The 14126-nt window shown below is 49.7% G+C and overlaps 1 protein-coding gene across 4 annotated transcripts in view; it reads right to left on the reverse strand.

Annotated features, from left to right (window-relative positions):
• Positions 1-14126, reverse strand: part of LOC104858714 (general transcription factor II-I repeat domain-containing protein 2B) — a 34243-nt gene that overhangs the window by 14027 nt on the left and 6090 nt on the right. For all 4 annotated transcript variants that reach the window (XM_010619051.3, XM_010619050.3, XM_010619052.3 and 1 more), the window contains exons 2-9: positions 13414-13514; positions 12222-12360; positions 10140-10259; positions 9701-9884; positions 9543-9571; positions 8412-8466; positions 7771-7814; positions 5432-5509 (exon numbers count right to left, since the gene is read on the reverse strand). In XM_010619051.3, the coding sequence (XP_010617353.1) occupies positions 5432-5509; positions 7771-7814; positions 8412-8466; positions 9543-9571; positions 9701-9884; positions 10140-10259; positions 12222-12360; positions 13414-13509 (745 nt within the window). In that variant the 5' untranslated portion in view covers positions 13510-13514. The remainder of the gene's footprint in view (positions 1-5431; positions 5510-7770; positions 7815-8411; positions 8467-9542; positions 9572-9700; positions 9885-10139; positions 10260-12221; positions 12361-13413; positions 13515-14126) is intronic.

Consider the following 14126-nt stretch of genomic DNA (forward strand, 5'->3'; position numbering starts at 1 on the left):
ACAGATTCCTTTGGGTGACGCCGCGTAGGTTTGAGACGGGGGCTGCCCCTTACCGCTAAGACCTTATCACAGGTAGGAGTGGGGCTCGAGGTGCAGGGGACCTCGTGAGAGAGGAGGCCTGGGAAGGAGGGGAGCGGCCGGGCGCCGTCATGCGCAGTGAGTATGGGGCCCTGGTTCTGAAAGGGCAGCTCGGGCTGGGGTTTCCACACCCTGAGGTTTCTCTTTTTTAAATGTTAGCAGATACTGGGTTCAGTTTGTTGGGGGTACACAATGTAGGCAGCCTCTAAAGGGCAAAAAATTTGTTTGGAGTTTATTAGAATTGCTTGTGTAGAATTTTGAATTTGGGCCTAGAGGTGGACTTGCCTAGGACGCAGGAGCACCTGGGTTCCACCCTTAGCAGCCCTACCCCCACTCCCTCCGCCAAAAAAATAATTGGCACCAGCAAGCTCTACTTTGTTGAGTCTCACTATGTAGCCCAGGTGATCCTCCTGCCTCAGCCTCCAAAGTCCTGAGATTACAGGTGTGTGCTATCACACCTCACACCAGCAAGCTCTTATTTCCCTCCTATACTGGGCATGGAATACAGGCCCTTCACACTGAGCTATGTTCCAAGCCCTTATTTATTTTTCCAACAGGGTTTCTCTAAAATTGCCTGGGCGCAGGTAGGGCTTGGACTTGTGAGCCTCTTGCCTCAGCCTCCCAGAGTGCTGGGATTTGAGGCACACACCACCACAATTGGCAAGTGTTTAGTTCTGATGAAGTGCAGTTCATCTATTTTTTTGTTTCGGTTGCTTGTGCTTTCCATGTCAGATCTAAGAAACTGTTGCCTAACCCAGGGTCTTGAAGAGTAACATGTACACTTCCTTTCAAGCGTTTTGTGGTTTAGGGTTGGGGATGTGGTTTAGCAGTGCTGCACCTGACTGGCAAGCACAAGGTCCTCAGTAAAAACAAACAAACAAAAAACCACTTTTGTGTGTTTAGCTCTTAGCACACTAAGTCTGATCATCTTGATTTTAGTATGTGGTATGAGGTAGGGGGTCCAGATTTATGGTTTTGCGAGCAGATATTGCTGCCCTAATATTTTCTGAAAAAAATGGTTCTTTCCTCATCCACTTGTCTTAGTACCTGCTGAACTGGCTGTAAACTTACAGGTTTTATTTCAGGAGTCTCAATTCTATTTCAGTGGCTCGTATGTCTGTCAGTGTTGCTTAATGTAGCTTTATGGTGAGGTTTTTTTGTTTGTTTTATTTTTTTTGGTGGCACTAAGGGTTGAACCCAAAGCATCAGCATTGGCCTTTTTACAACTTTTTTTTCTTTTTAAGACCGGCTCTCACCAAGATACTAAATTGCTCAGCTGGGCTCAAACTTAGGGCCCTCTTGCCTCAGCCTCCCAGAGTGGTGAGAATGTGGGTGTGCACTGCACTCCGGGCTTGTAGTTGAAGTCAGGAAGTGTGAGTCTTCCAACTTCGTTCTATTTCAAGGTTGACTACGCAAGGTCCTTTTATTTGCATACAAATCTCAGGAAAGTTCCAATCCATGAACACAAGAAGTCCTTTTTTTTGAGACAGGGTCTCACTATGTAGTTGAGACTGACCTGGACTCACTATGTAGCCCAGTCTGGTCTTGAAGTCACCACGTTCCTCCTGCCTCAGCCTCCCAATTACAGGCATGCACCACCACACCCGGCAAGAAGTCCTTTCATTCATTCAGATCCCTTTTTCTTTCTTTTGACAACTACAGATTTCAGAGAATAGGTCTTATACTTTTTGGTTAAATTTAATCCTAAGTATTTTACTCTTTTTGATGCTCTCATATATGGAGTTTTTAGGTGATTCATTGGTAACATTATAGAAATAAAATTAGGGCTGGGGCTAAGTACGTTGGCACATACTGTAATCCCAGCACTTAGGAGGCTGAGGCAAGAAGGTCACTATGAGTTCTAGGCCAGCCTGGGCTACAGAGTGAGTTCAGAGCCAGCCTGCACTACACAGTGAGACCCCATCTCAAAACAGCAAAACAACAACAAAATTAGGGCTGGGAATGTAGCTCAGTGATACAGCACACAGTCAGCATGTGTGAGCCCTGGATTCAATTCCCAGAACAAAAATAAATACATAAAATTGCTATTTTTATACAATCTTGCACCCTGCAACTTCACTAGACTCATTTACTTGATCTTTTCAGTGTATGTTCCTTAGGGTTTCTTGGTACAGGGTCACATCGTTTGCAAACAGAGAGGTTTCTTTCTTCTCCAATTGAGATTTTTTTTCCTCTCTGAACTTCCCTGGCTAGAACTTCCAGAGCAATATGGAAGTGGCAGGAAGAGAGAGCCTTGTCTCACCTGATCTTAGGGGAAGTTTTTCCACTCCCGTTAGGTGTGATGCTGGCTCTGAGTGGGGTCTCCAGCCTTTTGACTTGGGGCACACGGTGTGGAAAGGAACTGCCAAAACATGCTGTAGTTCATATATGTAAACAATAAATTTCCCCTTATTTTCCATGTTTTTATTATAACATTAAAAAAAAGAGGACAAGAGAGACGCTAAACTATTGGGATATTTGACCTTGTTTTTGTGACCAGCGTCTGGTTCAATGGAACCAATACTTAGTGAGTTTTTGGGTGCTCATTAGCTTTTGATCTAATTTTACCGTTCATAAACTTCACTCCTGAAAATACTTGTTCCCAAATGTACATACTGCTGCTGAGAGAAAGAAGCAAGCACACACGTGAGGTGTGATTGTGAAGTGAGGGGTATTTTAGAGTCTTACAAAGACGTATGATCAGATTTGTCTATGAGTTGAATATCTAACTGCCAACTCTATGGATCCCCTTTGAAAGTTCACAGGTAAGATACTTATGTTGACTGAAAATAGAGTTGCAACTACAAATATACCAAAAAAAATGATCATACTTTTGGAAATTTTTAAACTGGTTCTAAAATTCCTATATCAAAATGAAAATTATTTTACAAAATAACACAACAGGGCTGGGGATGTAGCTCAGTGGCACTGCACCTTCCTCACAAGTGCAAGGTCCTGAGTTTGATCCCTGGTACTGGGAAGAAAACAAAAAGACAAAAAACAAACAAACAAACAAAAAACCCAAACACAACAAGCCCAAGTTCAATAATGACAAAGTGTGATTGAAAAACCACGGTGAGGGGCCAGGGATTTAGCTCAGTGGCACTGCACCTGCCTCACAAGTGAGAGGTCCTGAGTTTGACTCCCAGTACAAAAAAAAAAAAAAAGAAAAGAAAAGAAAAAAGAAAACGATAGCAAATATTCAGATTTTAAAAATTATTACGGTAGGGCTAGGTATTTAGCTCAGTGGTTCTACAGCCTGCCTTGCAAGTGCAAGGACTCAAGTTTGATCCTTGCTACCCCCCAAATTATTACAGTAAAAGACAGATTGCCGTGAACCACCCTCAAAATCCTCCCCTCGGCGTGGGATACTCATCCCACCATCTTGCCGCTTTCTGCAGCAGCTCTGCATGCCCTCTTTCAGGAGGGTCTTTACTTGTGCTGTTGTGGCTTCCCTGATGTCTTGAAGTGATTCAAAGCTTCTTTTCATGGTCACTTTGACTTTGGGAAGAGTCAGAGGTCTAACAGCGGCAGATCCGGTGAATACGGTGGAGGAGGACACAGTGTCAGGTTTTCATGGCTTCCTTTTCTGTTCTGTGGCACCGGGCAGCAGTGTTCATTGTATTTTTGACCCCGTCTCACAAAGACACTCAGAGGACTCTAGAGCCGTTTCAGAAAGTGGCAAGAATGACGGGATGAGTGTGTCTGAAGCAGGGGGGAGGGATTTTTTGGTTTGTTTCTTGGGGTATCAGAAATTCTCATCCTTTAATATTCATACCCTGTTCATGAATATTTAATGGAGAGTCTCCCATTTTGTATTATGGTTTTTCTCCTCAGGGGAGGGTTCTGAGGGGAATTCATGGCAGTGTGTCTTTTACTGTAATAAAATTTGAAGTTTAAACATTCACTATATATTTTGATCACAATGGTAAATAAGAAAACTTCTGCTATGCATAATAACGGAGGCGTAGGTCCTCACAGGCATACACATGTGTGGGGAAGGCAGATACCTGCGACTTGCCCCACTGCACACGGGGTACTGTCTGCTGTGTGTGGTGTATGGGAAGGGAGGTCAGCCCAGGGCCCTCCTGATGCAGAGGCCCTTGTGGCTCCATCATCCTGCAGATTTTTTTGTTTTTCTTTTTGAGACAGGGTCTCACTGTGTAGCCCAGGCTGGCCTTGAACTCAATGGTAATCCTCCTGCCTCAGCCTCCCAAGTGCTGGGATTATGGTGCTGTACCACTACACCTGGCATGGTGTATTTAAATATTTTCTAAACACCTCAATGCTCTGGAACCCTTTCCATGATGTCAGAGCAGTCCATGCCTTTTGGCGTCAAGAAGGAAGTTGTCCCAGGTCATGAATGTTACAAAGAACATACTTCAGGTAGCTCCGTCATTCCCACACTGCGCGGGAGAAAGACGCTGTGTTCTCCACCTAGCCTGTGTCCATCCTCCCTTCCCTTCCCACTCCCCCTTTTCATTGGTGCTGGGCTGGGGATGGAGCCTGCGTATTGGTGATGCTGTTGTGGAACTCCATCCCCAGCCCTTTCTGTTTTTAGTGGACATTACCTATTTGTCCCACTTCCTCATGTACATGACTTTTGTCTATTTTTTTGATTATTGATTCATTTTGCAGTGCTGGGGATCGAGCCTGGGGTTCATACACGCCGGGTAAATGCTTGACCACTGAGCTATGTCCCAGCCCCACCTCGTGTGTAATTTTCTCTTAGAAACTAAAGTAGAATGATTGTAGGTAAATATACCTAATCATTTCATTCTTTAACTGCTACCTTTGGGAGTAGAATCTGCATAAATCTTAACTTTTCTTTTTGGTATTGGGGATTGAATGTAGGGTTTTTGCACCGAGCTACATGCCTTCCACTTAAGAAATTTTTTTATAACGAAACAGGGTCTCACTGAGTCACTAAATTGCCCAGGCTGTGCTTGAACCTGTGATCTTCCTGCCTCAGCCTCCCTGAGTGCAGGGATGACAGGTGTGCATCACGGCATCGGGATGTATTTGATTTGAATTTCTTAACTGTCGTGTCGCTAACATTGTCCCACTGACACGGCAGCCTGAACATGGGTGGATTAGGTGAGAAGCCGTGGAACACACAAGAGAAGAGAAATAAACCCAAGTAAAATCATCCCTGCAGTATCTCCACACACCGCATATGGATCTGGGCCTAATGGCATCTGTCACAGAACTCTGATGTTGTCACCGTGAATGACAGTGTGCTAGGCCCGGGTCGCAGGCTCAGGCAGATCTTTATTCCTCTCTGCCATTGGGTGGTTATTAGATTTTCCATCATGAGTAATGTTTAGAGAGAGTGGCTCGAAAACAGAGTTACCTGGCATTGCACAGTGATAGTAATTAGGGTCTTCTGCTTCTTTCTTGACGGTCACAGCTTCTGCCTTCAGTGAGATGCCTTTGGACACACAGAAATGGCACACTCAGGGGCCGGCCAGACCCACCGGGCACAAACAGCTCGCGCAGGGATACCCTGGGTCGTGTGGGGACAGCAGCGAGAGACCTCAGGGCAGCCACTGTCGCACCTTCGCTTTATCAGATAAATAAGGGCAACAGGAAGCATAGAGATGTCTTGTGTATTTATGATACTTAAAATATAAATACGTACTTACGTACCCATATATATAAAGTCTGGAATAACATTGGCTCAATATGAAGGGAAAACAGGAGCACAGGGGAATGAACAAAAGGACGGAGAGAGAGGCAGGAGATGGAGCAAGACCAGTAGAGGGCAGAAAGCCATGGGGGGAAAAATTGAGAAGCCACACAGAGCAGGGACAGACGCGGCAGGACATCAGGAACCCAACAGGTAAACGTCACCCACCGCCCAAGTCCCCAGTATGCACAGAAGTGGAGGTGCTCGGCCCTGGCCTGCGGCAGCCTCAGCACCACTGCTGACCCCGTCCTGGCCACCAAGTCCCCGGTGGAGCCAGACGCCTGTCACACACTCAGTGCGCCTGACTCCTGCTCCTCCTGGTGTCCCAGAGTCTGGGGACAGCTGCGCCCTGACCCTCAGTCTGATAACCCAGGGGCACTGGGTTCCCGGTTTGGGGCCTGTTTCGGGGAAACATTCTCTTCCAAGATCACTGAGGATGATGTGCTGGGCACCTGGCTCTGTAACAGGAGACGCTTCGAGCCCTAGCACCACAGAGGGAACGGAAGCCAAACCGAAGTCGTTGGGTACGCGCAGCACTGACTTGGCTCACTGATGGGACGGACCCACGGCCTTCGCACCCAGCACTTCCCGGCCCTTTTGCGTTTTGTGACAGGGTCTTAGCGAGAACTTCAGAAAGGGCGTTGGAAGTCAGGGGAAGTGTCTTAAGGGGGACTCCCGCATGTGTCTTTTACCGTAAGATACCGTAAACACACATGGCGGTGTTGGGGTAGCCCGTGCTGGTTTTTGTCTTTTTGTTTTTGTTGTTTTCAGGGGCATCCAGGCCCTCAATTGTGCAGCCGAGGGCTCTTCCGCAGAGCCCTAGGCTCCCTGCTCTTTGGGAGTCTGGCTTTAGACCCCTGCTTAAGTTTTCTTTTCTTTTTTTTTTGGTACCAGGGATGGAACTCAGGACCTTGTGCTTTCGAGGCAGGTGGCGGCACTGAGCTAAATCCCCGGCCCCCTCAAGTTTTCTGAACTTCCTGCTTTTGATGCTTTTGGTGTTTTCCCACCCCTACATCGCACTCTGGGGACTGCAGAGCATTTTCTGTTCCTGGCCTCTGCCTCCCATCCATACTGGTTCCTCTGTCAGGAGCGGGAAGCGCCAGGGGTGGGTGTCGACTGTCGGCACTCACGGGAGAGGGGCCCAGTGGCATACAGATGTCACCCTCGGGGGTGACCGGGGAAGGGAAGCAGTTGCTCTCCCTGCAAGTCCGGTTATTATCCCACATGCAGGCTGGACACGCTGTGCTTGCTGCGGACTTGGGCTCTCATTTAAGTGCAGCTGAGGTAATATTTTATCGGCAAATAGATTCTCCTCGGTCACATCGTAGTAACTGGTATTTCCTGCACCAGAACTCTCTGATCGAGATGGCTGATTGGAATAGGGTTCCACTGAAGTACAAAATGCTTCCAAATCCAAAACCATCTCAGTGCCGGCTCGACACCACAACTGGAAAACTCCTCATCAAAACACACATGCTGACCAGGTGTGAGGGTGCTCGCCTGAAATCCCAGCACTCAGGGAGGCTGAGGCAGGAGGACTGCAAATTTGAGTCCAGCCTCAGCAACTTAGCGAGACCTTGTCACAAAATGAAAAAAGGGCTGGGACGTAGCTCGGTGTGAAGACGCTGGGCTCAATACTCAGCATGGCATAAGGAAAGAAAGAAAAAGAAAAGAACAGGTGCTCTAAAACTGCTACATAAAATGACCTTCTGGCTGGCTGTGTGTTTAAGAGAAAAATGAATTTCACTTTTAGACTTGGGTCCCTCCCCAAAACATCCCACGCTGTGTATGTGAATGCTCCAAAATTCGACAACACCCCAAAGCTGAAACACTCTGCTTCCAAGCACCCTGGATGAAGGACTCTGGACCTGTATGCTGTGAATGAGGCCCAGCGACATCAGTGAGCATCTCGGGATGTGACTGGTATTTTAAGAAGCCAAACGCAAGAAAGCACTCAACAGTAGCTTGCCGAACACTGGGTTCTAAGAGCACAGGGCACCTACCTGCGTCCTCCAGGGGTTCAGTTTTCACACTGATGGGGACACAGCTGCAAGGACAAGGGGACCCTGGTCAGCACGGCCACGAGGACGGGGGAACCGAGCCCCGCCCCGACAGGGGCCCCTCGGGTGCTGTGCTGCCTGTGATCCCTTGGTTCCTGGCACCCTTCTGAAGGAAGCCTATTCAGAATAAGCAAGGCCAACTATGAACCCTTCCTGTTGTACTTTAAAATGTGACTTCCACCCTTTTTAAAAATTAGAATATGTTTGAGATGCATAATACATACATTCATCCTGCGGACCTGATCGGACAGAAAATCTGCATCTTTTAGCTTCCGTCTCCCCTGTATTTTAAATGTTAAGAGCTTTTCCACACTCTAAAAACTATCACTTTGCAGTCAGATGTGGAATTCTCTGCCCTCCCTCCATCCATCTTTGTGAGCCAGGGCTGCTGAACTGAGCTGCTTCCCTGGCCACTCCTTTTTTTGTTTGTTTGTTTCATTTTGGGATAGGGTCTCCCTAAATAGCCCCAGACTGGACTTGAACTTGCAATCCTCCTGCCTCAGCCTCCCAGAGTGCTAGGATTATGGGTGTGCAGCACCATTGCCCAGCTCAGATGTAGAGTTTGGTTATGATTTATTCTTTACCTTGCCTTTGGTGATAGCATTGACCTCTCAGCATCTGTCACTGGCCCATGGCCACCTGTGGGGAGTAAAAAGACACACACCAGTCCTCTCAGCCCCTGAAACGTGACGGGATTCAAAGACACACATGTTGAAAACAAATATCGAGAAGATGGAGTACCCAGCAGTCAGCTATCATGGGACACAAGCAGGGAGGGAAACCAGTGAGGGGCAGCTGTGTCTGGGGCCTCGCTACGTAGCCCAGGCTGGCCCTGAACTCAGTGATCCTCCTGACTCAGCCTCCCAAACAGCTGGGATTACAGTCAGTCATGGGCCACCATGCCCAGTTTTTGAGACTCCTAACTTTGTTCTTTTTCAAGATTGTTGTGGCTGTTTAGGGTTCCCGAGTTTCCATACAAATCTCAGGAGACTTCCTGTTTGTGAACATGGGAGTCTTTCCATTTATTCAGATCGCTAACCAGGACCCCGAGATGCCAACCAAACCTGCCCCACCTTCCCAGAGCTCTCGGGGACGTCCTCCTTCAGCTGCCCGAGAACACCATGGCCCCCTCTCCTGTGTCCTGACCGGAATCTCAGGCACAGGGGCACAGCCCAAGTCCTGTCCCAAACCCAACAATGCGTGGCGCAGGTCCGGCTGGGACTCTAAGGCCACACAGCGACCCGGCACCCATGCACTCAGGTGACACAGATACGAGGCCTCTTGCTGTCCTCCCTGGTCTGGATGTGGAAGCTCTGGGCAAGGGGGCTGGAACAGGCTGAGTCCTGATCTCAAATCCCCGGTGGACACCGCCCTGCCCTGGGTGCCAGAGACCTCCTCATGCAGAAGATGTGGAAGATGTGCCCAAGCAGCCGGGCATGGTGCAGTAGGCCTGTAATCCCAGCATTCTGGGAGGCTGAGGTAGGAGGATGGCAAATTCCAGCCCAGCCTGGGCAATTTAGCAACTTAGTGAGACCTTGTTTCAAAATAAATAATAACAAAGAGCTGCAGAGGTAGCTCAGTGGGAAGGCCCTGGATTCAATCCCAAAACTGGACAAAATACAAACAAAGCTGCACCCAGTGTGCATGCTGATGGCAGGAGGTGGGGGTGGGCAGCCTAGGGCAGCCACTGAAGAGGCGACTCAGTGGTCACTTACCTGGCTGGCTCTCCGCACCGAGGAAAGGCCTGCAAGGAAACCAACCCCATCAGCCAGCTGCACACACGTCTGACGACTAGTGGTTACGCACACACGAGGGACATGGGCATAAAGGAGGCACGGCGACACGGCCCGCTGGGGCAGCAGGAGTGGGTCACCTGTTTATGACGAAGGAAATCCCTGCTTTGTGCTCCAGGACCCGCTTGAGCGTTGGGAGATCATAATTCTCAGGGTGCTGCAAGGCCGCTCCCTCTGGAAGTCCCCGCACCACCACAGCCGCTGGGTCCCGAAGCATCTGCTCATAGGGGACGGGCACCGCGGTTGCTGTCCCCAGTGCTCTACCTAGGACAGGAGGTAGTGGCTCTCACCAGGTGCCAGCTTCATTCGGTGCCGTTAAGCACAGCAGGTGGCGAGAGGCTCTGAGGGCAACATTAAAAGAATGCAGCAGCTGGGCGAGGTGCACATGCTGTGGGCTGCAGATTCCCTGGGGACTGGCTCCTGTCTCTGGGGGGGATGACGGTTGAGAGCTCACGACACCCAGTGTAGCCACGCTGTGGCCTGTGCCGTCCACCTCAGGCCAGTGGACATGGACTTTACCGTAGCACAGGCCGAAGTGATCTTCAACTGCCTTCCGGAGCGTCTCCACCTCCCCAGAGCCGACCTGCACCCTGCTGGCCGGGCGCGGAGGCTTCTCCTCACCCAGCCCTTCTGCGGCACCTGCAAGCACAAGAGGGACAAGGGTCAGCAGCCCGCATCCATCCATACTGTCCCCTCCCTGCAGTCTGTGTCCTGGTATTGAAAGGAAGAAGGGGGAAGAGGGGATAAGCATGCAGGGCATGGTGGTGCACGCCTGTCATCCCAGCGCTCAGGGAGGCTGAAGCAGGAGGGTGCCAAGGTTGAGCCCAGCCTGGGCAGTCTAGTGACTTATCAAGAGCTGGGGAGATAGCTCAGGGCAAAGGCGTTGGGTTTTATCCCTAGGACTACAAACCAAAACCTAAGTAACTGGCCCATAAATGGCAGAATCTCATTTTAAAGGAGCATATGAATATTTGCCACTATAAATGAAGTGCTCAGCCAGACCGTTAGGTCTCAATAGGTTCAAAAGGACTAAGATCACACGGAGCACTTGTATAGACCACAGTGAGATTTAATCAGAAGCCAATACCCAAAAACATCCTCATACACTGGGAAATTAAACAACAGACTTCTAGATAAACACAGGTCAGAAAGGAGTTACTAGGAATGTCGGACATTATTTTGAACTAAATGACAGGCAGAGTCTGTTGGATAGGCTAAAATTGCAACTTTAGTGCATGTAATACACATCCAGTGACCTAACCCTACCCCATCGAGAAGCTAGAAAAGCAGAGCACTTAGGCCCCAAAGAAAATTCAAGTAGGGAAATAATAAAGAGCAGAAATAAATCTTTATTAAGAGAGGCTGGACATGGTGGTGCACGCCTGTAATCCCAGCACTCGGGAGGCTGAGGCAGGAGGACTGCCGAAAGTTTAAAGTGAGCCTAAACTACACAGCGAGAGCCTGTCTCAAAAAAAAAGAAAAAATCTTTATTAAAAGAAAACACAAATTATTAATATCAGAAACAAACACGGAGACATCAGTACAGACCCTCGATGGACAGACATCAAGATAATAAAGATGGGACGCTATAAAGTGGGGCGACCTCAGTGCAGGTCGGCACAGACAGGCCACGCCGGGGGAGACAAGCCTATGCAGAACTGGGCACAACTATGCGTGCACACCCTCGTCTGCCGGCCACGGCGCACCTGTCCAGCCACAGCCCTTCTACCACGCCTCTGGGGTTTCTTCCTTTCCTGACCCCAAGGAGGATGAAGCTGACAACTCAGTTCCCAGGGGACGGGCCACAGAGGTAGAGGCTGTAACCCTAACTGTGAGCGTTTTCTCTGAGCATGGTGCACACCCTTCTATAGCCTCTGCTTCCTTTTTGTGAGATTGGGGAGAAACTGGGGAGCTGTAAAAACTACATCGACCCTGGCACCCAATCCATGCCGGTCATCCCAGCACTCTGGGAGGCTGAGGCAGGAAGATCACAAGGCCAAGCTCAGCCTGAGCACTTAGCAACTTAGGGAGACATCTCAAAATAAAAATTAAAAAAGGCTGGGGATGTAGCTCACTGTGAAGGCCATGGGTTCAACCCCCAGTGCCAGAAAACAAACTGAGGGAAAGGAGGTAGATGGCACAAATGGTTATTAGACCTAGCTGGCCCTGGGCGATTTCCCCCATTTTAGGAGTATTTCATAAAATGTGGGTTTGTTACAAATTATAGACACCTCACAGTCCTCAGATTTATTTACAAGCCCAGAGGACACTGAGGGCAACGTGGAGCCCAGACACCGCTGTTCTGCCTCTCCGCGTGAAACAGCAGCTCCTCAATCCGACCCTGGCACGGGAGGTCCGTCAGGACCATGAGTATGAGGCGTGGACCTCATGTTGCCCAGGGTTGGCTGGCAAACTTTTTTTTTCCCCCTTTGGTGTTTTGAGATAGGATCTCACTATGTAGCCAGGCTGGCCTCGAACTTGCAGCGATCCTCCTGCCTCAGCCTCCCAAGTGCTGGATTACAGGAGTGAGCCACCACGCCTGCTATGCCCTCAATATTTGTAAGAAGTGTGCAAGACGGGGACGGGACTGAGGACACCTACAGTATTTTGCAAAGTCTTTCTGCAGATCTGCTCGGGCGCTGACGAAGGCGCGACCTCGCTCGGTGCCCACCACGAACACGTCTGCCTCATACACGGCGATGCAGGCCACCTCGGCCTTGGACTTGGCCAGCTCTTTACACTGCAAGAGAAGAGACATGGCGCATGCCAGACCAGAGGTCCGCCGGACAGAAAGAGTACAAATGAGGACAAGAATGCATACTTGCTTAGGTTGAGAAAAATCACCAAGAAAAATGCTGACCAGGTAAATACCATAAACACCACAAAACCCAGGGAAGAACATGTGTTTGTTTCTGCCTCACACCCTCTCCGGTCTGTGTGGTGCAGACTGTGTGGGGCAGTCATTCGTTTATTCATTTGGGGGCGTAGCCCAGTGCCAGCAGGCTTGCCTAGCATATACGAGGCCCGTGTTCAATCCCCAGCACCACCACCGAGGACAAAATAAAAGAAAAAACCAACAAGGAAAGGATTTGTTTGTTTGCTGTCCTGAGGATTGAACCTGGGGCCTTTGCATTGAGCTACATCCCAGCCCTTTATTTATGTGTATGTCTGGCTTTGTAGTTCATGCGGGCCTAGAACTTGTAGTGACCTTCCTGCCTCAGCCTCCCAAAGTGCTGGGGTCACAGGCTTGTGCCACCTCGGATGGCCATCAATTTTGTGCTGTCATGTTCTATGGAGAGGGGACTTCTGTCTCTTCTATAGTGGTTCCTACAGCGATGTGGAAGGCGCCTATGGCAGTGCTGCAGGCTTACGCTCTACAGACCCACGAACAGGTCCCGCTGCCCTGCTGTTATGAGGGTGTGGGAGGACTTTCCCGACCTGCTCTGCCGGCCTGCGGGAAGCCTCCTTCTTGCCCTGCTGTCTGCATCCACCACATTCCTGCGCACCAGCTCCAGCCACGCCTCTGGTCTTGGCTCTTGACGGTGCTGACCCAAGTGGAAACCCAGTCTGGGCAATTTAGTGAGACCCTTAAGTGAGTCACTCTATTTAGTGAGTCTTAAAATTTTTAAATGTAAGAGGTCAACGATGGAGCTCAGTGTGAAGGCCGTGGTTCAGTCCCAAGTAGTGGGGGAAAAAAACAAAGTACGTAATAAGCTGAGAAGCCCAGCGTCTCTTGAGGGCCGTGTGAGCGAGTGATGTGGGTGACGCGTCACAGGACCCCAGGCTGCCTCACCATGGACTCCAGGGCAGACACGAGGAAGGTCACCACCATCCTGCTCTCTGACTCCGCGTCATCCAGGGGCAGCGTGGGCACTGCGACTTGGGCCATGGTCCCTGCGGGAGAGAAGTGGTGGGGAAGTAAGCGGAGGGACGGCGTCCTTGGCACAGCCTGGGGTCTGCCCTTCCTGAGCAGCAAAAACCCACAGGCCAAACTGCGTCAGCCCCTGCTGCCGGTGGCACCCGACGCTCTCCCGACTTCCCGGGCTGATTAAATTAGACATGTGCAGGGTGCAACACCACAGAACCCGCTAAGCCCACATGAGCAGGTGTCTTCCAAGGCCTCCTGAGAAACACAAGTGCACTGTCTGCTGATCACTCGGCCACAGGCACTAAGAGTATCATGGGCGAGCACCGCGGCTCAGGGGTAGAGCGGTGCCATGCACTGGGTTTCAAGCCAGCGCAAAATCTAGTGACAAAAAGCAAAAGAACTTTAGTTTTGCCAGGTGTGGTGGTGCACACCTATAATCCCAGCACTCTGGGAGGCTGAGGCATGAGGGTTCCAAGTGAGAGCCCAGCATGGGCAACTTAGTGAGACCCTGTCTCAAAATAAAGAATAAAAAGGGAATATAAATCAAAAGCACTCCAAAATGCCATCTTACTCTGGAAAGAACAGCTATAATCAAGAATTAAAAAAAAAAAAAAAAAAAAAAAACCGGGGGGGGGGGG

This window comes from Fukomys damarensis, unplaced genomic scaffold (assembly GCF_012274545.1).
Source record: "Fukomys damarensis isolate Sample0158 unplaced genomic scaffold, DMR_v1.0_HiC HiC_scaffold_17, whole genome shotgun sequence".
NCBI lineage: Eukaryota > Metazoa > Chordata > Mammalia > Rodentia > Bathyergidae > Fukomys > Fukomys damarensis.